The sequence below is a fragment of the Arvicola amphibius genome, chromosome 2 (genome assembly GCF_903992535.2).
Source record: "Arvicola amphibius chromosome 2, mArvAmp1.2, whole genome shotgun sequence".
NCBI classification, from domain to species: Eukaryota; Metazoa; Chordata; class Mammalia; order Rodentia; family Cricetidae; genus Arvicola; species Arvicola amphibius.
In genome coordinates this window covers 104,987,009-105,011,645 of record NC_052048.2, presented here as the reverse complement: position 1 = coordinate 105,011,645, position 24,637 = coordinate 104,987,009, and the positions used below count along the sequence as shown (strand labels likewise).

Below are 24,637 nucleotides of genomic sequence, written 5' to 3'. Positions count from 1 at the left end.
GCAGCTCCGTTAGTTCTTACAACCAGCCAAGCAAGTCCTTGACACTATTTGTAACACTAAGAAAAGCTACAGTGTCTTGTTTTCTTTCTTCTTAGGATCGGCACATTTGTTTTGTACAAATCTCCCAAAGCGCTCTAATTCATAGGTTGTCTTTAAACCAATAAATGGATTCCACATTCCAGAACATTCCTGCAGTAGTTTTGTCTTAACGCATCAAATATCAGCGTCTTAATGCCAATGATAAAGTCGAGTTTAAATCAGGCAAAACGAGGTAGTCCAGTGCCTGTAATCAACAGACTCAAGAGGTGCTCAAAACAGGAGGATTGCCAGTTCAAAGTCAGTCTGGGCTACATAGTGAAAACTTGTCTTTTTTTTTTTTTTTTTGGTGGTGGGGAGGTTGGCTTTGGTTTTTCCAGTCAAGGTTTCTCTATGGAACAGTCCTGACTGTCCTGAAACTTGCTTCGTAGACCAAGCTAGCCTCGGACTCGAAAGCTTCTCTTTTAAAGCTGGATTGAATTTATCGGAAACATTAGCAAATCAGATGAGTCCCGGCCATCTTAGATTCACTGACGGGTGAATACATCCCACTTCCCTTGCAGCAACCTCGGTTCACTAAAGTAAGAACAATGATGTGGTCTTCTCTGTTTCTTAGGTCAAGGATACGATGATCATGTTTGGACTCTCTTCTTCAGGGTTACTCTGTAAGCAGGTGAATTCTACTAACTAATTCGAATAGCATGTGTGAAGAGTCCGACTACAGATCATTTATCCTAGCGGCTGCTGGCCTGACAACACTCTGGATTCATCTGTGGGAGCATGGTGTGCTGTGGCACGTGATTTAGAACTACTTGAAAATTCCTGAGAGAAACAAAGGACCCTTCAACATCCCCACTCCACACGCATGGTCCTTGAGCGTCTGACGTCAAACCAGCACAGTCAGGTAAGGACTGTGATTAGCTTCACCTCTCCAGAACCAGCAATTTACTGCTTGCCTTTAATTGAGCAGTCAGTGCCAGCTGGTTTTCTGTGTTTCCACTACCAGGGAGGAGGGAGGGAATGTCTCCAAACTGATTCTGGAAGAGCAGTGCATAGTCCCTGGCAAGGGATTATCTGGTTTCCTGGTTTAGCAGTTGCTGTACACAGCTAGAGTTGGGAGCATCCTAGGGATTTCATAAAGAAGCTAACGCCCACACTAGAGTGTAGCACTGTCACATGTTCCTAGACACTAAGATGGGGAAGTTCTGTGCCTCTCCCTCTGCTCACTCCGCTCTCAGAAGTACCAGTTAAGGGACACCAGAACCAAGCCCTTCTCAAGCCTGGTGCGCAGGGAAAGCCCCTGCTGTCCGTGCGGTCAGAGCTTCTCATAGGCATGGTGGGTCCAAAGCAGAATGTGACCTTAGCAATACAAGGAATAATATTTCCAAAAGTATTCATTCAATCTCTTTATTAGTGGGAGAGAATGGAGAAAATGAGAACCTACAAAATGAACTCTGCAGTTACACGTGAATCTGACATTAATGTCCTTCTTTGGTCTGCTTTGTCTCTGTGAGGACTTTATAACCTCTAGGGCAGTCTTTCCCAACCTGAGGGTCATGGCCCCTTTGGGGGTTGAAAGCTTCTTTCACAGGGGTCACCGAAGACCATTGGAAAACACAGATATTTACATTATGACTCATAAGAGTTGCAGAGATAATTAGGAAGTAACAATGAAAATGATTTTATGGATGGGGTCAACACAACATGAGGAACTGTATTAAAGGCTCATAGTGTTAGGAAGGTCGAGAACCACTGCTTTAGAGCAATATAGCTACAATGTCTAAACATCAGGGGAACCCAACACCATGCTGAGAAGATGACTTTGGGTGGGTATAGAATATACCTGGTATGAAATATCCTGAATCCCTAGATGAGACCCACTGTACAGATTTAGCTCTCAGAAAGGTACTTTCCTATAGGATACACCTCCAGACACTGGGAGGGATGTGGAGCCATATCACAGACACTGTGAAAACAGGCACATAGACGGCCACGGGCCTGGCACAGCATCAAAATACAGTTAGGTCTCTTTCATCAAAGTGATCAGATGGGAATTATTGGGCATATGAGCAAAAAGTAAAATCCATAAACAGGGACTCTACCCTGGACATAACAACATGATGCTCACAGTCTGAGATACACAGGACAACACAGACTCCAGCTCCCTCAGACAGAGGCTCCCACTTCTCGCTTGGACTACAGAGACGACTCTCATCACTAGGTGCTGAGGTTTTAGAGGGTGCGGGAGAACCACTGTCTATTTCTTTAACTTCTGTCAACTAATGTCTTTTCTGTACAAATATCTTTGGCTGATTCTGACTTGTATAAATTAACAAATTGCCTACAGACCTAAGTCTAAGTTTGAATGAAATCAAATGATTCTTTGAATTCCACCAGGTAAGTGAATTGATTTCTAAATGCAAATATTACTCAATTTTTAAGGCTAGGAAAGTTTAATATGATTCTCAACTGAGCTGGAAGACCACAGTTGCCTTCAGCACCTCCAGCAGAAGGAACACTATAAGTAGCTATAGTACAATCTTTAACCCAGAATGACATGCCGAGATAACTCTGTAAGCCTACTTTGTTCTGGTTCCCCTAAGTTCTCCAGCCTGTGTCTGTTTTCTATACCAGAATGCAACGCAGGTACTATGTTGTAGTGTTGGTATCACAAATCCATAGGGCATGCACACACACATGCACACACACATGCACACACACACATGCACACACACACACACACACACACACACACACACACACTACTACACTACAAGGCCCAGACATTGAAAGTCAAATGCTTCACCATCTTTCTCGTATGTAGAACCAAAACATGTCAAGTTTATGGCTGTGAGAAACAGAAGCTGGTGGCGGGGCAGGATTATGACTTAAGGAGGCTGTGGTCTAAACTACAAATGTTCGTGTTTAAGACAAGTAAGGTCTTCAGACCTAGGGTGCAGCATGGTATCCATGGTGCATTGCATTCTTTCCTGGAAGTTGGTTAAAGGAGGTCGTCAGAGAACTCGTCCCAAACCCCTAGCATTTGAACTGAGTTTAAGATACTAGAATATGAGGAGAAATGTATCCCAGAGAGTTGTCAACTTGACACAAGCTAAAGTCGTCTGAGAGGAGTGGACCCCAACTAAGAAAATGCTTCCATAAAATCTGGTTTGTAGGCAAGCCTGCATCAGCTCCCCTCCAGGACCTTTGCATCAGCTCCTGCCTCCAGGTTCCAGCCCCACTTGAGTTCCAGTCCCGGCTCCCTTCAGTGACGAATTACGATGTCCAAGAGTAAAGCCAAACAAACCCTTTCCTCCCCAAGTTGCTTTTGGTCATGGGGTTTCAATCACAGCAGTGTCAGCCTTAACTAGAACAGAAGCTGGTGCTAGGGTAGTGGAGGATCGCTATGACAGACCTGGCTATGCTTTGGGGCAAGGTTGCAGAAGGATTTGGAACTTAGGCCAGAAGAGCCATTGAGTGCTGAGGCCTCAGTGAACTGTTTCATTGGAACTTTGAAGATAAGAATGTTGAGAGCAGAGAAGATGGTGGAGACCTGGCTTGGGAGGTTTCAGAGGGAAGCAGAGACTCTACTGAGCCATGTATGCGAAGAATCTGTGGTTTCTGGTCAGCTGGGGCTGAAGAATCAACTGTGATTAACAAGCCACCAGAACCGCTAAAGTAAAACCTTTATTATACTGGGTCAGTTGACGCTGGTCAGTTAGAGCTTAGCAATTAGCACTGATTAAGAAGTGACCATCATAACGGAGCCAAAATCTTCTGGAAAGTATTTCCTGAGAGCACAGAGAAATTATGTTTCAGAGGCGGCAAAGATTGTACCTGAAGTTGGCAGCTGAACTTGGTAATGTGTAAGAGTCACTCAGGTGGTACTGGTTTTGAAGGCATGAAAGGGTCATGGAAAGCAGCTGAGGCCTGGCACTAGGAGAGGCCCAGAGAGGCCATTGGTGAAGGTACGGACTCGGGGGCAGTTGAAGGCCCAGGTCTGAAGGGGTCATGTGAATAAGTTGAGGCTTGGCATCGTGAAGAGCCTAGGAGAGGTTATTGGTGGAAGTGCAGCCCAATTGCAGCCAAAGACCCCAGCGTTTTGAAGAGGCTGGTACCATGGGGTAACCACTAAAGATAGCAGCAACAACAGAGTGGAGCCATGCTGAACTTAGAAGACAGGCTGTGTGTGTGCTGTGGAGGGCAGAGCGGGAGAAGTGCCCCGAGCCCTATGGAGGAGCCAGGAAAATTGTGAGTCAATCCCAAATATTGAATATTTTGTTATTCACACTGTCGGAGTTTGATTTTTCTTTGATCTGATTGTGACTGTGCCTTGGTTTTTCCCTCTTGAAGTTAGAAAGTATTTAACTTAATTTTTATTTTTATAAGAACCGACAGTTGAGAGATTTTGAACCTTTAAAAGAGATTTTGGATACTTAATGAGACTGGATATTTTAAAGGGACTAAATTTTTTATATTTTTAAAAGAAAACAAGCTGTCTTTTTTCATTTTACATACCAATCCCAGTTTCCACTCTCTCCCCTCCTCCCATTCCCTCCACCTTCATCCCATCCATTCCTCAGAGAGGGTAAGGCACATTGCTCTGAGGAAGAAACATGGGCCTCCTTACTATATATCTAGGCTGAGAAAGGTATCCATCCAAACAGAATGTGTTCCAAAAAGCCAGTACAAGTAGTAGGGATAAATCCTGGTGCCACTGCCAGTGGCCCTGCAGTCTGCCCAGTCATACAACTGTCACCCGCATTCAGAAGAGCTAGTTTGGTCCTATGCTGGTTCCTTCCCTGTCCAACTGGGGTTGGTGAGCTCCCATTAGCTCAGGTAAGCTGTTTCAGTGACTGTCCCCTTCATGGTCTTGACCTTTTTGCTTATATTCTCACTCCTCCCTCTTTTCCACTGGACTTTGGGAACTCAGCCCAGTGCTCCTCTGTTGATCTCTGCCACTGTTTCCATGAGTTGCTGGGTAAAGATGCTATACTGACATTTAAGATATTCATCAATCTGACAACAGGGCAAGGCACCCTCTCCTCTATTGCTTAGGGTCTTATCTGGGGTCATCCTTGTGGATTCTTGGTATCAATTCACCTCTAAAAAGGAACAGGCTAAGAGAAGGGACTGATTTTTTAATGTGTTTGGATTTGTAAAAACTGGAACTTTTAAAGCATTTTATGTTTTTTTATGTGAGCTCTTGGGGATGAATGAGAAAGAAAAGTTTGGAACTTAGTTGTGATATCTTTGTGTGTCAAGTTGAAAAGGGATCAAGTGTCCTGGATAGTTTATGTCAGTTAAACACAAGGTAAAGTTATCTCAGAGGAGGGGACCTCAGTTAAGAAAATGCCTCCATAAGATCAGGTTGTAGGCAAGCCTGTAGGACATTTCTTCATTAGTGATTGATAGGGGAGTCCATTGTGGGCGGTACCATGTCTGGGCTGGTGGCCCAGGGTTCTGTAAGAAAGCAGACAGAGCAAGCCATGAGCAGCACCCCTCCATGGCCTCTGTGTCAGCTCCTGCCTCCAGGTTCCCGCAATGTTTCCTGGCCTGACTTCCTTCAGTGATGGACGACCATGCAGAAGTGTAAGCCGCAGAAGCCCTTTCCTCCAAAAGGTCATGGTGTTTCATCACAGCAATGGTTACCCTAACTCAGACACAGTGTGAGTGGGTAGTGAACTAGGGAAAGATGCAGAGAGGCTGAGGAGTAAAGCTAAGGAGAGAGCGAGCTAGGAGGCAAGGGTGTGAGAAGATGTGAAGATGAGAGGGTGCTTGGGAAGGATGTGAGAAGAGAATCTGAGAAAAATACGGAGGAGATGCGAGGAGAAGGTAAGAAATGGATCTGAGAAGAGATCCTGAGGAGAAATGAAGAGGTCATGAGGAGAGGAAATAAGGGGAATACAGGAAATGATGGCCGTTTTAAACTGGTCCAGTCATTCCTCGTTCATTGTTTTTGCACACTGAAGAACTAACCGGTCTTCACAGAGGGATGTAACTTTTACCATCACTATAGCTTAATAGAGATAAAAGGGTAAAGTTGCAGCCTATAGTTCAGAGGAAAAGATAGTTTTCTAACCTTTAGAAGTTCACTCTGCTGCCTCCATAGGGGTCATTCTCGTTCTTAGGCACTCTTCATTGGCCTCTGGGTAAAGCTGAAATGTGTTTATATATGTGTGACAAGACTTTCATTGGGGAGACACAACACACATGTCTCCTCACCCCAAATAGCTAACCGACAACAGACCAAAGTATAGATACCACTGAAGTCCAACTTGATAAACCAATGATTTTATTAGGGTTACCTACAAGGATATGGGTGAGGAGTTACTTGGAGGAACAGAAACGACTCAAAAACAGAAAGCTGTGTCACCAAAGCCCATCCCAGCATGGATGACAGGAACCCCACAGCCTACGGGCAGCACAAATGAGGCTGTCATTTTGAGGGGCCTAACTCAATTGCTCTTCCAGGTCTGCTCTCCCAGGCAGCTGGGCTTCTCTGAACATAACTGGACTTTGTTTATTCTGGCAGGGAGGATCTTAGTGAATCTTTCCCATTTCAGAGATAGTGGGTTTGGGGATGTTGCTTGCAAAGTTCAAATGCTTCTTGGCTGAGACGCTTTTCATCACGCTTACAAACACAGGTGTATTTTATTCACTTTTCAGGGAGAAGGGCTGTTGGGGAATATTATTTTCACGTGTGCTACTTTTGTTTACGTTGCATTTGTTGAACTCTTACTGGGCCTGTCTGAAACACCTGATGGTCCTAATAAAGAGCTGGGCGGCCAATAGCAAGGCAGGAGCAAGGATGGGCAGGGCTGGCAGGCAGAGAGTATAAGGAGGAGAACAGAGGAAGGAGCAAACCAGAGGAGGAGGAGATGAGGGCCTCAGGGGTCAGCCACCAGCTACACACAGCAAGCCACGGAGGAAGAAGTAAAGAAAGGTATACGGAAATGGAGAAACATAAAAGCCCAAAGGCAAAAGGTAGCCAGGATAACATAAGATAAGAAAAGCTGGCTAGAAATAAGCCAAGTGGAGGCTAGGCATTCACAACTAGGAATAAGCCTCCGTGTGTGATTTAAGAACTGGGCAGTGGGCCCCTCAAAAAGCATTGAGTAAAAAAAAGAAAATCACACAGCAAAGGACCCTGGCATCTCAGAGACATGCAATGAGGTCCCAGGTCCTAGTGGGGACCAGCAAACTGCACAATCCAGCTGGTATTGGGTGATTCGTACTTTCTTTCATGTGGTTCTTTTATTCTAGTTATTTTACAATTTCTCGTATGTAATTCACATTATAAACATACATTTTTTTTATTAAAATGTCCCATTATCCTCTCATCCCATTACCACCACCCAGCCCACTACATCTCTTCTTCCAAAGTCTGCTCCCTACTTTAATTGTGCGTGTGTATATGTGTGGTTGTGGTGGTGGTGGGGGGGAGTGTCCAGTTGCATCAGCTCGGAAAAGCGCAAATGTCCAAGGGGTTAGTTTTTAATAGGTTTCTTTTTTCTCCAAAGATCTTTCTGGGTCAGGTGGACAGAGGGTCCTCTAGGACATGGCGCCTTCTTTTTGACCAGCCAGGACACAGGAGAACTTGGCAAAAATACAATGCTAAGCAAACCTAGGATGGCCACTCCCCTCAGAAGCTTGAGTGGGCAGCCAAGCAGGAGCAGAGTCTCTTTATATGGTGGGTGACCCAATCCCAGAAAGCTAATCAAGATTCACATCTCAGAAGTTAAGACTGCAAAGAGCGCACCCAACTGTGCACATCCTGCTTCCTCGGCTGAGCAAAGGAAAATGGTCAGGTTGTAAACTTTTTATTTTCCCATTTTCTAAGAGAAATCTATCATGAAAGGTGTAAAGTTGTCTATGGGAGGCCATTATTGGGCTGTGTGGCAAACAGATAGCTTTTCCCAGCAAAGCCTGGCAGTGCCCTGATCCCATGACTTCAGCTCAGCCATGCTGGGTCACTTATAGACCCCTGTGCACTATGATGTAGTCTTCCTGGGGTGTCCTGCTTAACAAAGTCAGGGGTTCAAAAAAAGCTGTCTAAGACTAAGAAAACAAAGGCTTAGAAAGTGGATGTGACCCATTTGGGGCCTTCTGTTTCATCTGAAATCGCTTCATTATAATCCTCACTCCTTAAGAAATGCAGCAGGTCCGGGGATTTATTTGTCTTTATAGGGATAAATTCTTACTGTTAGTTGTTTGCTCCACATAGACATGTGTGAAGAGAGAAATCTCCCATTCTCTAGGCCCAGATTTGATGAAAAGAGGACTAGCTCTGATGAGCTCTCCAGTCTCTCTATGCATCTTGTAGTTCTGAGGACATTCAGCATCCTAAAGAGTAGCAGCCCTGGACTCGGGAGGGCCCACCTGAGGAGAGGCCTGGGTGTTTATGGTAGATCCCACAGCACGCTGCTGAATGCCTGATTACCTCTTCACCACTTCAGCTCCAGAACGAGAGCCCTTGGAGCTGCGGCAGTCACACTGGCGGTGATAGGAGCTGGAATTTTCTTCCCTTTCATCCTGAGAAGCAGAGAAGTCTTGTGGGGTAAGCAACAAATAAGATGTGATCTTTTAGCCTTGCAAAGTTGTTTCTTACACTCAACAAATGGAGCGTGCTGTGCCAGTTGTTGAGAACTGGTTAAGATCCTTTTGTGCTTGTCAAAGAGAAAATGGAAGACTTCAGTTTAGAAGGATGAAAATGTAATTCGTTCTTTAAAAGAACTGATTTTTTTTCATGATTTTATGATTGCAGGATAAATCATTTCCATTTTACCTGTACATATATCTGAAAGAAAAGTTCTGAGTATTTTGTTTCCTTTGTTATAAAATCATCGTTCATTAAATGTCTCTGGTACAGTTTCTGAAATTAGTCAGTTGTATGGGAAATTATGATAAGAAAGCTACTGAGCTGCCATGATTAACATAATCACTCTCTGCTATAAAGAAGAAAGGAAGTGAGGAGGGAAGGGAGGGGAGGGAGAGGGGAGGGAAGAGAGGAAGAGCAGGACGTGGGGGAGGGAGGGAAAAAAGGACATCAGTCACCCTGGTGGCAGAATGCTGGTGGGGCAGTTGCCCACCCCCCCCCCCCCCCCCCCCTTCCCCCCCCCCACCTTCCCCCCTCCCACCCCCCCCCCACCTCCCCCCCCCCCGTGCCCAGTCTCTCAGAACTGCCCATCCCTTGGACTTTAGCATCTTTATTTACACCCAACCCTGCCTCCAGTTAGGAGCCATGCTCTGCCTGTTGCTTTCTGAATGTCTGGACATCATGTCTGTACTGAAGTCACCCTGCTGCCTTCCCAGGCTAGGGAGCTCCTGAGGAAAGCCTCCCTCCTCCCTTCCTTCTGGGTCTCCATACCGGTTACACTGGGAACCACAAAGCTCTCCTGGTGGCCAAGCCTTTCCCCTCCCAAGTCTGGGTCTTCAACTGCCCACCACAGACATTCCTGGCCAGCCTTAACTGAGGAAGTGTGTTGCTATCGGCAGCTAGAGAAAACAAAAGGAATACTCATTTTAAATCTTACTCCTCCATGCCAACCCTTCCAACGTCTGGAACAAAGCAGGTGTTCAGCACGCAGGCAGGAAGTAAACCACTTTGTCCTTCTGCTTCGTAGTTATCAAGGCCCTAGAGCAATAAAACAAGACTGGGAAGGCGGAGGTCAAGAGGCTAGCCCAAGTGCAAGCTGCTGCCCCCACGAGCTGTCCTTAAAATCCTCTGCGCGCATGGTTTTAAATTTTTGAAATTATTTTATTTTCAGAAATCAACATGTGGGGGATATCTATAATTCCACACACAGATTGTTTGTTTTGTTTCTTGAGGACAAGGTCTCAGTATGTAGCCCCCATCAGCCTGAAACTCACTATGTAGAACACACGGAGATCTGCCTGCCTCTACTTCTGCCTCCAGGACGCTGGGATGAAAAGCATGATTCACGAATCTATGAATCTGTAATATATTTGACTCTTTTGCCTACATTTTAAATAACATATAATAACGTACAAAGCAACTTTTATCATGGTCGTGCCCTTTGAAGTATATTTTACCATTCTTTCTGATGCTTTGAAGCTGGTTTATTATCTATCCTATAAATTTCTCATTTAGAAGATATGCCAACAGTACTTCCACATGTCGGTAGGTCAGCACTAAAGACGATGAGGTGAGACTCACGAGGTTAAGGGTAGCTTTGGCTATGCCTTTGGTCTGGTGTACGTCAGCAGGGGAGCACTTGCCTTGGCATGGATGAAGTCATAGGCTTGATACTAAATTAAAAAAATATTAAAATCACTAGTAGTGCTCTTTACATTCTTTTTGGTGTGGTAGCACACCTATAATTCCATCTGAGGCAGGAGGATCAAGAATTCAAGGCTAGCATCGGATATAGAGGAAGTTTAAGTGAACCCAGTCTGTACTTCATAAAACCCTGTGGCAGACAAACAAAAAAGCAAAGCAAGCGAGAAGTGTATGCTTCACAGTGGTTTGATTTTACATTCTTTAACGTATGAACATTATTTAGTTAGCTGGAAGGAAAACAGCAGTGTCTTTGAACAATAAATATTCACTGGTAAAATGTAATTGAAACATAGCTTTCTTTTGGTCTATTTCATCACAGCCAAAATTAAATGCATTTGGAAGATGACAGTGCAGAGATGGGTTTGTGCGTTTGGGTGACATTAATGGCACTTTGGGAAGCAAAGCTATAGGACACACAAACATATACATACACATGCATACACGTGTAGATGAAGAGACGAGCAGGCCTGCTTTTCATCCCGCCTGGCTCCTGCATGGCTAGCTTAGCCCTGGAAATAATAACACAAACTGTATTCATGTAAACATTGCCTGGCCCATTAGTTTCAGCCTCTTATTGGCTAATTCTCACATCTTGCTTTAACCCATATTTAGTAATCTGTGTAGCACCACGAGGTGGTAGCTTACCAGGAGAGATCTTAACCTGCATCCATCTCAGAGAGGAGCAGTATGGCGTCTGCCTGAAGCTTCTGCCTGACTCTGCTTTCTTTCTCCCACAATTTTGTTCTGTCTACTCTGCCTAATTTTCTGTCCTATTAAAGGGCCAAGGCAGTTTCTTTATTAACCAATGAAACTAACACATAGACACATGACTCTCCTCCATCACACATGCATACACACACACCCATACACACATACACACACATACACAAATACATGCACACATATATACACACACCCATACACACACAAATACACACACATACATGTACACACACTCATACACACACATGCACATGCACATACATACACACGCACATATGCACATACATACACAACGTACATACACACATGCACACACATATGCACATGCACACACACACACACACACACACACACACACACCACTGTGTAGAGCCAGATGGCTCAAAACACAGAGGAAAAAAAAACCCTCAACACCTGGAAATTCAGTAATAAAGTTCCGAAAATGAAAACAGGTTTCATCTTCCCCTAAGGTATACCCGTGGCCATTATCAATCTAAGAAAACTCTCCTTAGAGCATCTCTTGACAACCCTTGGTAGCACACGCTTCATGAAGACCTGTGTATTGCTCTGCACAGACTGAGACGGGCTTCCAGTGTTGGTGCCAAATTGAGATCCATGCGAAATGATCTTTATGGTGAACTCAGCTCGTCGTAGCTGTGAAAAGAAAATAAGATGCAAATGAACAGCGTGAGCAGGAAAAGCTGCCTGTGAATCCTGAGACTGGGAAGCCAGCCTAGTGGGGGAGTTTGTTTAAAAGGAGAGCTGCTAAGCTCTGTTCCAGTTCACCAGATTTCTGAAAACAGATCGTCAAAAACAGGATCCACACATGGCTCTGAGCAAAAAAAAAAAAAAAAAAAAAAAAAAAAAAGGGATCTGAGTTAGCCAGAGACAGCACCTGGAAGCCGGGGGCATCTGTGGCTTTAGAAAGAAAGGCGTTAGTTCTCTTTGCTGTTTCGTTTCGTACCGTTTTGCTCTGTGTTAGTGAACATGTTTGGAACTACGGAGCCTATTTCTTTGTCTTGACACACAGAACCTTTCTTGTATAATGGCTTCTTGCATCCCAGTTATGAATATGCAAATGGTGGGATTCTAGAAGCCAGTGTGCCTCCCAGAGCAGAAGGCACTTTCACAAGGTACACGTGGAAAACCAGGTGACAGATGATATTTCCCGGACAGGGAATGAGTCAAGTTATTCTCTAGAATTTGGATTTCTCTTCCAGAAAAACAGAAGAAGCCGAGTTGAAATTCTCGGGGTCATTGGCCTAGCCTCAACCACAAGTAGGAGGTAGTTGCGCGCCTGATGGGTGGATCTTGAGATGCTACAAATGACTTGGGTCATAGGGAAGCATTCTGTCTCCCCCTGCTGGCCAGAAAACCCATCTGCAAAGTGTCTCCAGGTCTCCAGCCAGGCACAGACATCCGGGAACACACATCACAAATCCAGCTGCCAGATGCCTTAGCGGCCTTCTCCACTTATCTTCTTCCTCACAGCTTGTTCCCTAACCACCTGCTCCCTCTTCCCTCCCTCCATCTCTTCCTCCGTCCTTCCCTCTTTCTTTTCTTCCTTTCCCTGAGAATGCCATCTAGCCAGCTTTCCAGCTCTGGCAGCTCTCACGGGATGTTGGTACACAGACCAAGATTTGCATCTGCCAATTTTTTCATTTGTTTATCTTTTCTTTTTCTGTCTAATTTATGCAGCCCCAGATAGTTAACCTAAGATGGGCAGAGGGGAAGATTCTCTCCTCTGTTGTAGATGAATGAGACATCTCTGTTCATCCAAAGCATAATTAATTCAAAATCCATCCAGTTCCATGGGGATTTTTAGACAATCATCGATGAGAGGTGTTCCTGTGGCAAAATTTGAAATAATAAATCTTAATTTGGTAAAATATTTTACAGTATAGCAAATTAAGTATAAGCAATACATAACCAGTTTTATTTAAATATCATCTCTTTTTTTCCTTATTTTTTTATTAAAGATTTCCATCTCCTTCCCTCTTCCTCCCCCTTCCCTCCCCTCCCTTCCACCCATACCCCCACTCCACCCCTCTCCAAGACAAAGAGCCATCAGGGTTCCCTTCACTATGTTAGGAGTAAATAACAAAAAAATTCTTTTATTGGCAGCTACTATTCCCCCAGAATAGCAAATACACACACACACACCATTTTTTTCTTCATAGTTAATTCTTCTATTCAATCACTTAGGTCATACACATGACAAGCCTCTAACCTGGTAAAGGCAATGCATTCGAGTTCCCTCTAATGGTCACAGTGCGCAGGATACACAGTGAAGAATTGATCATTTTCTTCTACTGCATCCACTCAGAGGGTCATGACTTTGTTAAGGAAGAGAAAATGAGTTGTATATTTTAAGTAACTACTTTGGAGGGGGGCTATATACAGAGGTATTGGTGCCCATGTGTATGTGTATAGAGGACAGCAGAGGGCATCAGGAGTCTATCACTCTCTACATTACTACCCTAAGACAGGTTCTCTCCCTGAAGCTGCAGCTGGACTGGCAGCCAGTAAGCCTCAGCAACCCTCCTAACCCTGCTTTGTGCAGTGTTTCAGTAAAAGGTGCATGAAGGCACACCAAGCTTTTCATGGATATTGGGATCTGAACTGAGGTCCTAATGCTAGGAATCAAATATTCTCATTCACTAAGCCATTTCTGTAGTACCAGAGGGTGATATTTTTTTTAAGTGAGGAGGAAATCAAGCTACCACACCCAGAGCTATGAAATATCAAACCTTGTCCCTGTAGATTGTTGGGTCTTGAAGTTTTTAGAAAGGAGTCCGGATTACTCTGTGGGCAGCAGTGTCTTTGTGTTGGGAGGGGAGATGCAGTCCAGCAGGTGTGTGTTTTCAAAGGCACCTGACTGACAGCAGGAAGGAAAGAAAAGTGAGATGACTGTCCCCTCTCAGTAATGGGGGTGTAGGGAAAGCCAGTTTTGAGGCACAGAGCTTCCCAGAAGGCATTGATAGAGTGAAGACAAAAGAGACATATTTTCAAGCAAGCCTCTCCAACTGCACTTGACCCCAGACAAAGCATCAGAGGCTGCCTTGGCATTCTATCGCTGTGAAGAGACACTGTGAACAAGGCAATGCTTATAAAAACAAAAGCGTTAAGTTGGGGGCTTGCTGACAGGTTTTAGAGGCTCAATCCGAGATCATCGCAGTGAGAAGCAGACAGGCATGGCACTGTCTAGAGGATGAGAGCTTTCCCCAGCTAAGAAATTCCGTGCCATAGTTGACTTCAGGAACAGAAATGAGAACTGGGGATAGCAAGCTAGATTACAAAGGAAAGAGAGTAAACACTGTGCCCCACCTGAGGGCTGGTGTGGTCTGGGGGACTTGGGATCACAAGCGTCTGAGACTCTCCAACAGCTTCCCATCATACTGCTGCCTCTTACATCAGATGTCAAAGGCAGATGCTGTCAGGTGCTGATGCTACAAGGCACTCCCATTGATACAATGTCTGAAATGCTCAGCTACTTAGCTTACCTTTTCACAATTTGTTTCATTTTGATGTAAATGTTACTGCCCAAGAACAGTTCAATAATCCATTCATCTCTAGAGACCGTGGCATGGTCACTGTGTCTGTCTGCGCTTGAGGAAGGACATCAAACCTGGGAGAGAGTTGCTGTACTGTGGGTGTTTTAGTGGTGCTATGTTTTATATCCTAGGGAAGATGATGAAGTCCCGTGTTGTCAGTGTCGTGGAAGCAAGCCAGCTCATGGTGGACAATGCAGTCTACAACACCATCAAAAGGTAAGGGACAGTGTTCCCCATTGCCCCCTTGCAAATGAGGCCCTGAAGCTTAGGTGAGAGGATTCACGGTTCCAACATTGTGGGCAGCAATGATAAAACAATGGTCCATCTCCAACACCTCGCTCAGAGAAACACAGATCAAAAGCCTGTGGTCTAATTGTAGATCAAGGTGCCATGATGACAGAGTCTGATGCCTGGTCAGGATTAGCATTAGGGTATATTCAGGAGGCAAGGGTGTTGTATGCCTCAGGCTTGGTGACTAGCCACTAGGATGTCACCATTGTACTACCCCAAGCATAGAACCAAAGCTGCCCGTCATTTTTTTCCTGACATCATATATTCATTTTTAATTTTTTAAATGAAATTTTATAATCTTACTGTGCGTCTGTACATGTTTTACCCACATACATATCTAAGTTCTGTAGTGATGAGGCGAGCAGGCCTGCTATTCGTCCCACCAGGCTTCCCGGCTGCCTGGCTAGCTTATGCCCCAAAATAACAACACACAAACTGTATTCTTTTAAACACTGCCTTGCCCATTAGTTCCAGCCTCTTATTGTCTAATTCTCACATCTTGATTAACCCATTTCTAATAATCTGTGTAGCGCCACGAAGTGGTGTCTTACCAGGAAAGATTCAGCATGTCTGACCTGGTGGCTGGCTTCATGGCGACTGTCTCACTGAGGAGAGGCAAGACGATTGACTAGCTTCCCTTCTTCCCAGCATTCTGTTCTATCTACTCCACCCACCTAAGGGCTGGCCTATCAAATGGGCCAAGGCAGTTTCTTTATTAACCAATGAAATTAACTCAAACAGAAGACCCTCCCACATCAAAGTTCCATGTGCACACCATATGACTGCCGTGGCCAGATGTGGGCATCAGGTCTAATGGAACTGAATCTACAGACCTTTGTGAACCACAGTGTGGGTGCTGGGAATCGACCGTGGGCCCTCTAGAAAAGACGTCAGTGCCCTGAATTCTGAGCTGTCTCTCCGGGCCCTGACATCAAGCTTTTAAATGTGTGGCAGACACCAGTGCTAATGGTATCATGGTGTCTCTTTAGATGTTCAGAAAGCATCAAAAACATACTAAGTTTTGTCTTCACAAGCTTATCGTTTTATTGGAAGTTGGTGGAAAGTTACAACATCTCTTAAGGCCAAATTATTACCTGACATATTCTGATTTTACTTGAAATTTCTATTATTCCAGGTAGGAAACAGTTTCATTATTCCACACTGGCTACAGACAAAAAGATTGAAGGTGAAAAAAAGAGGGAACACTGGCAGATGAAGTGATAGGAATCGTGAGGGAAGACAGAGAGGTTTTCAGTAGTGCAGGATGCCCCTGGGAATCTTAGAGCCAGAGAGTTCCCCATTGGAAGTAGAAGATGTGGCAGAGAGTTCATAAACCCGAAAGGGTTTCATGGTGCCAACCTTGGTGCAGGAACTGCAGCTGATGGCAGAGGGCCCCATGACTGCACTGTTGTGTGGGGGGAGGGGCGTGAGGCTGTACTGTCTGTATGACAGTTTCTGCTGTGGTTGGCAGCCTATGCTTCTGCAGCAGTGAGTAGAGCCAGGTCTAAAAGTTGGTAAGGGTGGGTAGGGCCTGCTGCCAGTCATGGCTGAGCCACCTAGGTCAGATATGCTGTAGGAAGTAGCTCCAAGGATCCCTGTATGGGGGACCAGGCATGCTCAACAGCCCTTTCTGAATGTAGGAGTAAAGCCACCAACTTCTCCACTCTCTTGAACCAAGAGTCCTCGTCAGACCAAGCAGATGAACTTTCCTGGCTCAGACTTGTGCATCTGTAGAACAAAATCTATACCCGTATATTCACCAGGCAGTTCTCTCTCTCCCTCTCTCTTTCTCCATTCCCTTCTTCTCCCTCTCCCCCTTACCCTCCCTACCTCCCATCTTTTCTCCCACCCAGAACGTGGATAAGATTACTTTATTTTTTGTCTTCTGAGAGACAGTGGGTCTGGGGAAACAGAAAGCTCTAGACAGCACAAAGTGCCAGAATCGCATCCTTACCCACGAGGCCCACTCCTGGGGCAACAAATGGGTTCCCTTTCAGCGCTCAGAGTGAGTTCTGGTCCACAGTTGCCCACAGGCTCCAAGATGGACTCGGCTAGATTATCAACGCTCAGACCTGTGACATCATCTTAGTCTGCTGACACCGAAATGTTCCCTGTTCTTCCTGGCAGCAGATTGAGAGGCAAAGGGCACGAGATGGCTTGATGAGGACGATGTCACTGGGCAGTGGTCTCCACTTCTCCAACACCCAGGGGACTGAAGAGAGCATACATCTGACACATGGCTTTTCCTCGGCGTTTTACATAAGGAACGCTGAGCCAGCTAAACATAGAGTTCCCAAAATGCAAGTGTAAAATCAATATACTCCTGCAAATATGAGGGCACACACCCGTCATTTAACACCCTCCCAGCCTCTGCCACTATCGTGTTAGTGAGCCCTGCACAATGGCTGGAGACCTGCACTGTGATTGGAGGGCTAACATGCGAAGCTGCCTCTTCCGCCCCTCCTCAGGGGTGGCAGCAGATGGACAGTTGACATCAATTGATACAAACGCTTCATCTAGTCCCTAAGATCTTAGCACAGAGCAGGCTGAGTATGGAAGAGAGGTCATCTACCAGGGAGGACCAGTTCTTTGGAAGGACCATGTGATAGCTAAGAGGACAAACCAGCGGAATATATAGGCACTGGTCCTTTTTAATGCCCACTGTTGTCAGAAAGCTGTGAGGACTAGAATGCCCAGCCTAGGGGTCAAGGTACCAGGGAAGACTGTTTCCGTGGCTGTTCACCTCAGAACAGGGCAGGGTACCGGCAAAACCAACCAGCCAGCCAGGGTTGTTTTTTGCTCTACCCAGATGGGAATCCTGGACAAGCAAGGAGAAGCGCTTCCAATGCTCCTCTCCAGCGGCTTTCCTTTCCCTGTGTGGCAGCAGTGAGCAACAGCAGTAGGCATGAAGAGGCATCAGCAAGTGGCACCCTCCAGTGCCAGTCCCTGCGAGTCTCAGGCATAAGGGCCCTAACAGTACCTACTAGGCCTGGGATTTTAGAAATTTTAGTATTATACCTCTTGGACTAGGGTCTAAGAGTCTTGACTCTAAAGAACAGACAGCTCTCTGAGAATACTCCATCAACCACAGTCTGCGCATTCTTTTCTCTGGTTTCTTAAGGTTTTGTTCTTCCTTTGTCTCAGTCCTCTACTCCCTCATCATCTTTCCTTCTGCTTCATTCTTCCTGCCCTAGCTACTCTCAACCTGATCAGCTGCTTCCTCGGCAGTCAGGTAGCTGGATGTTCAACCCCTCCCTCCATCCAGCCTCCTAGCACTGACCACAGCCATCAAAGCTTCTGTTTTGGACCCATGTGGTCTTGCCCCAGCTCCAGTCTCTGCTAGAACCCCAGAGAGCTCCTCTGGGGAGGCAGAAATGGTTCTTCAAGGATCATGACACAAAAGGCCTGGGGCTGACCGCTGGGGACTTTGGTAAGATGTCCATGGTGTATTCAATGGTTAGTTCTGGCATAGCGATAGTCAGCTGTTAGCCTAGCAGACTTTTTTTTTTTGCCTCAAAGCAGCTAGAGCAGTAAAGGAAAGTTCATCAACCACTAAATAGAAAGACAGATCACCCTACACCCAAAATATTTGTCTGTTTACAAAGGCAAACATCAGAAGGGTACTCAAAATACAAACATTAAAACATACCATTTTCCCTCTTAACAATATCCTTTGCTCAAATAAGCTTCAGGGAAATGTCTCTGTCTTTAGGGGCTATGCTTCTGTCTACCATTAGCATCTCAGGAAGGTAAAGCCCTGCTAGTGATGAGTGACAAAGGCCTCTACCTCTGAACTGAGGCCTCCTGACCTCTGTCCATTCCCTTGGTCAATTCATGTCCTAGATTGCAAATTAAATAACCTGTCTCCTCAAGACTCAGGACTTCATTAGATCTTTTACAAATATGTGAGCATGTAAAAAATATAAGTATTTAATATGTCATATTTCATATCATGGACATTGGTAAATAGTCACCCATTACCAGTGTATTGAGGTGTGTGTGTGTGTGTATCTCAACACTGCTACTGTCACACATATCTACCTTGCAAAAGCTACTCACCTTACATGAGTTAAGTGTTAAATTCCTCATCTACAAAATTGTCATAATCATAGAATTTATGCCCTGAGGTTTTAAAGTCTTATTTGTATTGCATATTTTGGGATTTGCAGCATGCTGTTTTTGGATATATACAGAGATATGGAAATGATTACAAAAGACACTGTCATCTGAAGTCACTAGTCTTGTTCTGTGATAAGAGCAGGTGCGCTAAAGTAGTCTCTCAGAAGGGAGACTAATAATGAAGAGTTCTTTATTTTAGGGGTAGACTCACAGATCAACATTCCTCTGCACTAGAGGGGAACAGGAACCAAATCCAGCAGCCGAGAGAGAGAGAGAGAGAGAGAGAGAGAGAGAGAGAGAGAGAGAACCATTTCTACATCTGTTTTTTATAGTATTCAAGAGTATGCCCAAAGTGGTCCAGCATCTCAAACATCATTGGCTGAAGGAATTCCCCCAGTACCTCCCGCTTTTTTCTAAATATGAAATACAAAACTAAATGCAATAAGAACAGATATCAAGTATAAAATTAGAATTACAACCAGCATAAATAATAATAAGAAACATATGCTAAATGTTTTAATAATTATCCTATCCTAAGGAGTCTAAGTCTTATATTAGAAATGGCTTGGCTAAGTCATGAGAGGAAAGTAACTATGACTATCTAGTCTTCAACCCCATCAAAGACCTGAGAAGGGAAATAATTAATATTACTTGACTAAATAGGAAGTACAATCAAACAACTTCCAAAATGTGCAATAAATGACAGACAACTGACTACCTGGGCAATCACCCAAAGTCTCATTTGCAACATTGGAGCAACCAAAATTTGACGAAGTCATTTTCAGAGGCAGGAAATTTTTCAAAACTGTCTTACCCTGTCTTAGCATGGTTTGGCAGTCTTTTTTCTTGTATCCTGCCTGTCAGGTTTAGACACCATGCATTTTGTCAGTGGTAGAAACATGGGCAGGTCTTTGCTCAAAGGCCAGTTTTGCCAAGAAGGAAACAAGTTCCAAGTGGAGTGTCTTCGGTGCCCAACATTCTCTCAGGAATAGATTGGTGCTGCCAGGAGCAATTGCATCTCACGTCAACAGAACCCTAAGATATTTAAATGCCATATTCTACAGTTCTTTGAAGTGGATTGTGACTGCCTGCAAGCTTTGGGTTCCTTGATATTCTGGCCAAATCAATTCTCCATATATGAACACATTGCTCTTAATTAAATTTAGTAATTAAGTTTCCGGCAATTCAGGCCTCTCCCAACAAACTTTGTCCTCAGGGTTAGTGACATCAATTAGGGGTTGATTATAACTGGTACAGGGTTGGGGGTTAGGGTGGATATTTTGTAGGCTCAAGGATCTCCTTTTTTAAAAAGGAGAGAAAATTGAATGGGATAATAGATTAGTGTGAGCTTACGCACACTAATAATAGTGAGTAATAGAGTGAATACTTATGAGCTATTGTTTATAGACAATATACATTGGTATAAAGTCTTGTATATTGATACAAATTCAAATTATATTTGTTATGCTTAATATGCTCTTATTTCTGTTTACAATATTTGTACACCTATGCAAAATTATTTTGTTGTATTGTATGCATGCATATTTCTACCTCTGCTTAAGACATTTTGTATACTGATACAATTTTAGGATATATTTATCATATTGCACTATACATTTCTACCTCTGATCAAGATACTTATATATTGTTTACATTTTGAGGTCATTGTCTTCACTTGCTCCCCAGTTGTTTAAAGATTCTTTAATATTTTAATATTAAATTTTCATCTTTAAGCTATATAGGTATTAAGAATTATAGGTCAATAGTCATTCATGTTTGTCATACTTATAGTTAAGACTAATCAGGTTCTTTAGATACATAGTGGTTGTATTTCACATAAACAGATAATCTTCAACCACTTCACAGACCATTATGCTCAGATTTTTCCATAGTTTCTGGAGATCAAATTTGAGTACTTATATGCTTGTTCATCAAGTACTCTTGCCAGCTGAGCTGCTTCTCCAGCTTCGACTAACTTATGTCTTCGTATGCTCTAGAAACCTCAAGAAAAGAGAAGTCCTTTCACCCGCCCAGCTTCTCTCTTTCTCCAAGCTGCCAGAGTCCACCAGTGGAGCTGTTTCCCGAGCAGCGGAGATCATGGAAACATCAATACAAACCTTGAAACAGGAACCACCACAGTTCTTTACAGGTAAGTGGCCACGTGCCTCTGCCTCTGCTTCAACCTATGCACAGCCTCTCATTTGTGTTATCCTGGGAAATACAATTTCTCTGGTATTCGAATCCTATTTCTGTAGAGAAACAGGCCTTTTAGGGTCTAAAATAAATTGGGGATGTTCTTCTAATCTTCCCACCTAGTGAAACTTGGTAAACACCTTCCCTCATAGGAGTTCTTTGAGGAAACATTCATCCAGGGTGTGTCTTGTCATGGCAAGCTGGGGGCTGCAGATGCAGCTTCCCAGTTTGTAGCCAGGGTCTCTGACTTAGTCAGTTACTCAAGGAATGTGACAGCAGCATGGGCTGCCTCCAAAAATGAGGTGAGTCTGCAGTTTCTGGGCTCACATGGTGGCTGCAGAGGAGCACATTGGAAGAAAATATAAACCGCCTCAGATCAAAACTTGTGTGGAGCTGAGATACTGAAGCCAGCATGGGCACCACCTAGAGAGCATCGTAATTTCTGTGGTGACACGCTTGAAAATGAGCTTTCTTTTAACAAACTCCATGAGATCTATTTCCAGTGCAGTGTTGTGAGCTGCTTGAGCATTAGTGCTGCTTTGCTTGATTAGGTGAATGTGTTTTAAACCAGGATTAACCACAGTTCTCAGACTCAGATCCTATACTGAACAGTAAGTTAAATTGATTTTTTTTTGTTTGTTTTTAGAGACAGTGTTTCTGTATAGCTTTGGAACCTGTCCTGGAACTTGCTCTGTAGATCAGGCTGGCCTCAAACTCACAGAAATCCACCTGCCTCTGCCTCCTGAATGCTGGGATTAAAGGCATAAACCATCACAGTCTAACAAGTTTAATTGATTTTTATAGCAACCAAAAAGTCATTCCTAAAAGAGGTTTGCTTCAAACCACATAGTTGAAAGACCTTCATAGGAACTTTGGTCCCTGTCTAGTAATGGCATCAGCTCAGACAGTAGTAGAAGGGATGTGGGATGATCTGCCCCAAGGATGGGAGCCTGCTAGCTCGTCTTTTCATTTTACAAGGCTCTCAGCCCAGACCCGAGTGAGAGCACATTGGAAAGGCAGGCCATACTGTGAAACTGGAGAATTCTACCCTAAAGAATGTAAAGTTATTTGGCTATAGACTCTGCCACTCCAGAACATTTAAGATATCATAAGGGAGGTGACAGAATTGGCAAGATAAAAACAGTAAACATAAACAAAAGAGACTTCACTCACAGGTTCTAATCTAGAGAAATTTCTAAGAGAAAAGAATCAATAGGAGAAAAAAAAATAAAGGCTTTTGTAGAGGAAGGAATGAATGCTATTAGCCAGCTAAACCAAGGCAGGTTCCTACAGGAAGATACATGTCCATCTTAGGGCTGCCCTGAAGCATTAGATAATTGTGAGATGGGAACGTCTTGTTGCACAGATATGATGAGTTAGCCCCAGCGAGGTGTCCAGTGAGATGGGTGACATCTCTAAGAAGTGGCCTATGGGCCTGTCCTCCTGGAGCCTCGTGGTTCTTAGGTTGTTTTTCTGAATCTTCACAAGCAAACAAGTGGACCACCCCCCGACTCCTATCAATGAAGGTGCTTGAGGGGTTAAATGAAGGTGTGTATGACTGGGAAGGAGATGGCAGGTTTTCTCAGAACGGTGATGGAGGCTACACAGGAAGCCCCCCAATGCAGATGTTGAGGCTATGGCTGATACATTGTTGGAAAGGAACTTTATCTGGTACCGATGTTGTCGCACACATTCTGGTCTATCTTATGTAGATGCCCTATCAGCAGACCTTCTGGGCACCATCGCCAACCTGTCAGGATGCTTGCCTTTCATGCTGCCGCCAAGATGTCCTGATACCTGCCTGGCAAATAAGTACCGGCCCATCACCGGGGCTTGCAACAACAGGTACTGTGCGCAGACCCTCTGCCGGCCATGGGCCCCTCATGACTTGATCTTGATTACAAGCTGTTGTGAAGTAGGCTGTAGATCCGTGAACTGACCATCCACCCTCTGTGCCACATTCTCCCATACTCTATCTAGCTCCTTGGCCTTGCCACCCTCAGGCTGCCCTGCACTACAGATACAGACAGCAGAGGGGAGCTTTTTCGCTCCGTCTCACCCCTATCTTCTAAAATCACAGATGGATTATCCTCACCTAATGTCTCAAGTCGGATGCTTAGACAGCATCCCCGATTTCTCCATATCTCCTGCCTGTCTCTAGTGTGTTACCAGGACTTTCTGCGTCTCCTGCCAACTGTAACTGAAAGATGAGTTTGGCCATCCGCCACAAGGCATCAGCTCCTGTGGCACTTAGCTCGTGGTTTCCTCCGCGTGTGTGCCCAATGTCAGAAACCAAACCCCCGCAATGTCCTCCCCTCTTCTCGACCTCATTTGGCTTCAGAGCAAGAGCCCAGCTCAGTATTTTCTGGGGCACCCCACGTTGTCCAGCCAGCCACTTATTCTCATCAAAAGTTTGCTTGCTTTCTTCATGTGTATCCAATAAGAGTGTGTAGTTAATATGGGTAACAGACACTATCTGCAGGAAGCCCCTTGAGGGGGCATTCTAATAAATCTTTGGGGTTATTTCTGCTCAGCTGCCAGTAGATGTCAGTTCTTGATTGGGTACTGCCAACCCTCAGTATGTACTGATGTTAGGTAGTTTCCCCTGGTATCATTTCACGTGTTAGATATGGTCTTACTTCCCTGACTTGAGTTTCAACAGCCAAGGTATTAATGTGATCACACCTCCCACACTATTGCTTAACTCTTCAGTTGGGCACGCTCTTCTCGCCAGGACTCTAGCCACCTCTGTCAGACTCTGTTTCTGCAGACACTGTGAAGTTTCACATCGAGTTGCTTCTCCTGTCTTGACTGTGGAAAACCTACCCCAAGTTCAGCAGTGGACTTCTTAGTTCCCAGATGACCTCTTACCCAGGAAATAGCAGGGTGTTTCCCTCTCGGACTGCTCCCACTAGATTTCCAGTAAATCTCAGCTTTGGGCACACTTTAGCCTCTGTCTCCAGAGCCTGCACTGGTCTTGGGTCTCTCTATTGTGCATCCAGCCCTGGTCACATATCTACAGCCTGTCCTTTTCCCAGCTCAGAGTTCTGCCATGTATGTAGCTGCAGGGTCCTTTGGGAAATTATCTCTAACCTTGGCCCAAACTTCATGGTCCAGCCTCATTTTTTTTAGCTCCTGCTAGAATAGACGCTACTGCTTACTATCCTGATTCTTCCAGGGGGTCCCACTGAGGTTGCCTTAGTTTCCTGCTTTTGTTGCTTTGATAAAGCACCCTGACAAATACAGTTCAAGGAGGAATTGTTTATTCTGACATACAGTTCTGGGATACATCATTGTGGGGAAGAAAGTGTGTCATCCTGAAGCCGCTCATACCATAGCTACAGTCATGAAAGAGAACCCTGAGTGTTTGCTGCTTGGCTGGCTTCCTCCTTGGCTGGCTTCCTCTGCTCTATTTACC

The 24,637-nt window shown here is 44.6% G+C and overlaps 1 protein-coding gene across 1 annotated transcript in view; it reads left to right on the top strand.

Annotated features, from left to right (window-relative positions):
• The first annotated feature begins 231 nt into the window (after positions 1–231).
• The window catches only part of Tpo (thyroid peroxidase), an 80,344-nt gene continuing 55,938 nt past the window's right edge, over positions 232–24,637 (top strand). The window contains exons 1-8 of the mRNA XM_042054540.1: positions 232–336; positions 1,223–1,372; positions 1,956–2,055; positions 3,555–3,714; positions 8,496–8,596; positions 14,748–14,832; positions 21,024–21,175; positions 22,932–23,064. Coding sequence (XP_041910474.1) covers positions 232–336; positions 1,223–1,372; positions 1,956–2,055; positions 3,555–3,714; positions 8,496–8,596; positions 14,748–14,832; positions 21,024–21,175; positions 22,932–23,064 — 986 coding nt within the window. The remainder of the gene's footprint in view (positions 337–1,222; positions 1,373–1,955; positions 2,056–3,554; positions 3,715–8,495; positions 8,597–14,747; positions 14,833–21,023; positions 21,176–22,931; positions 23,065–24,637) is intronic.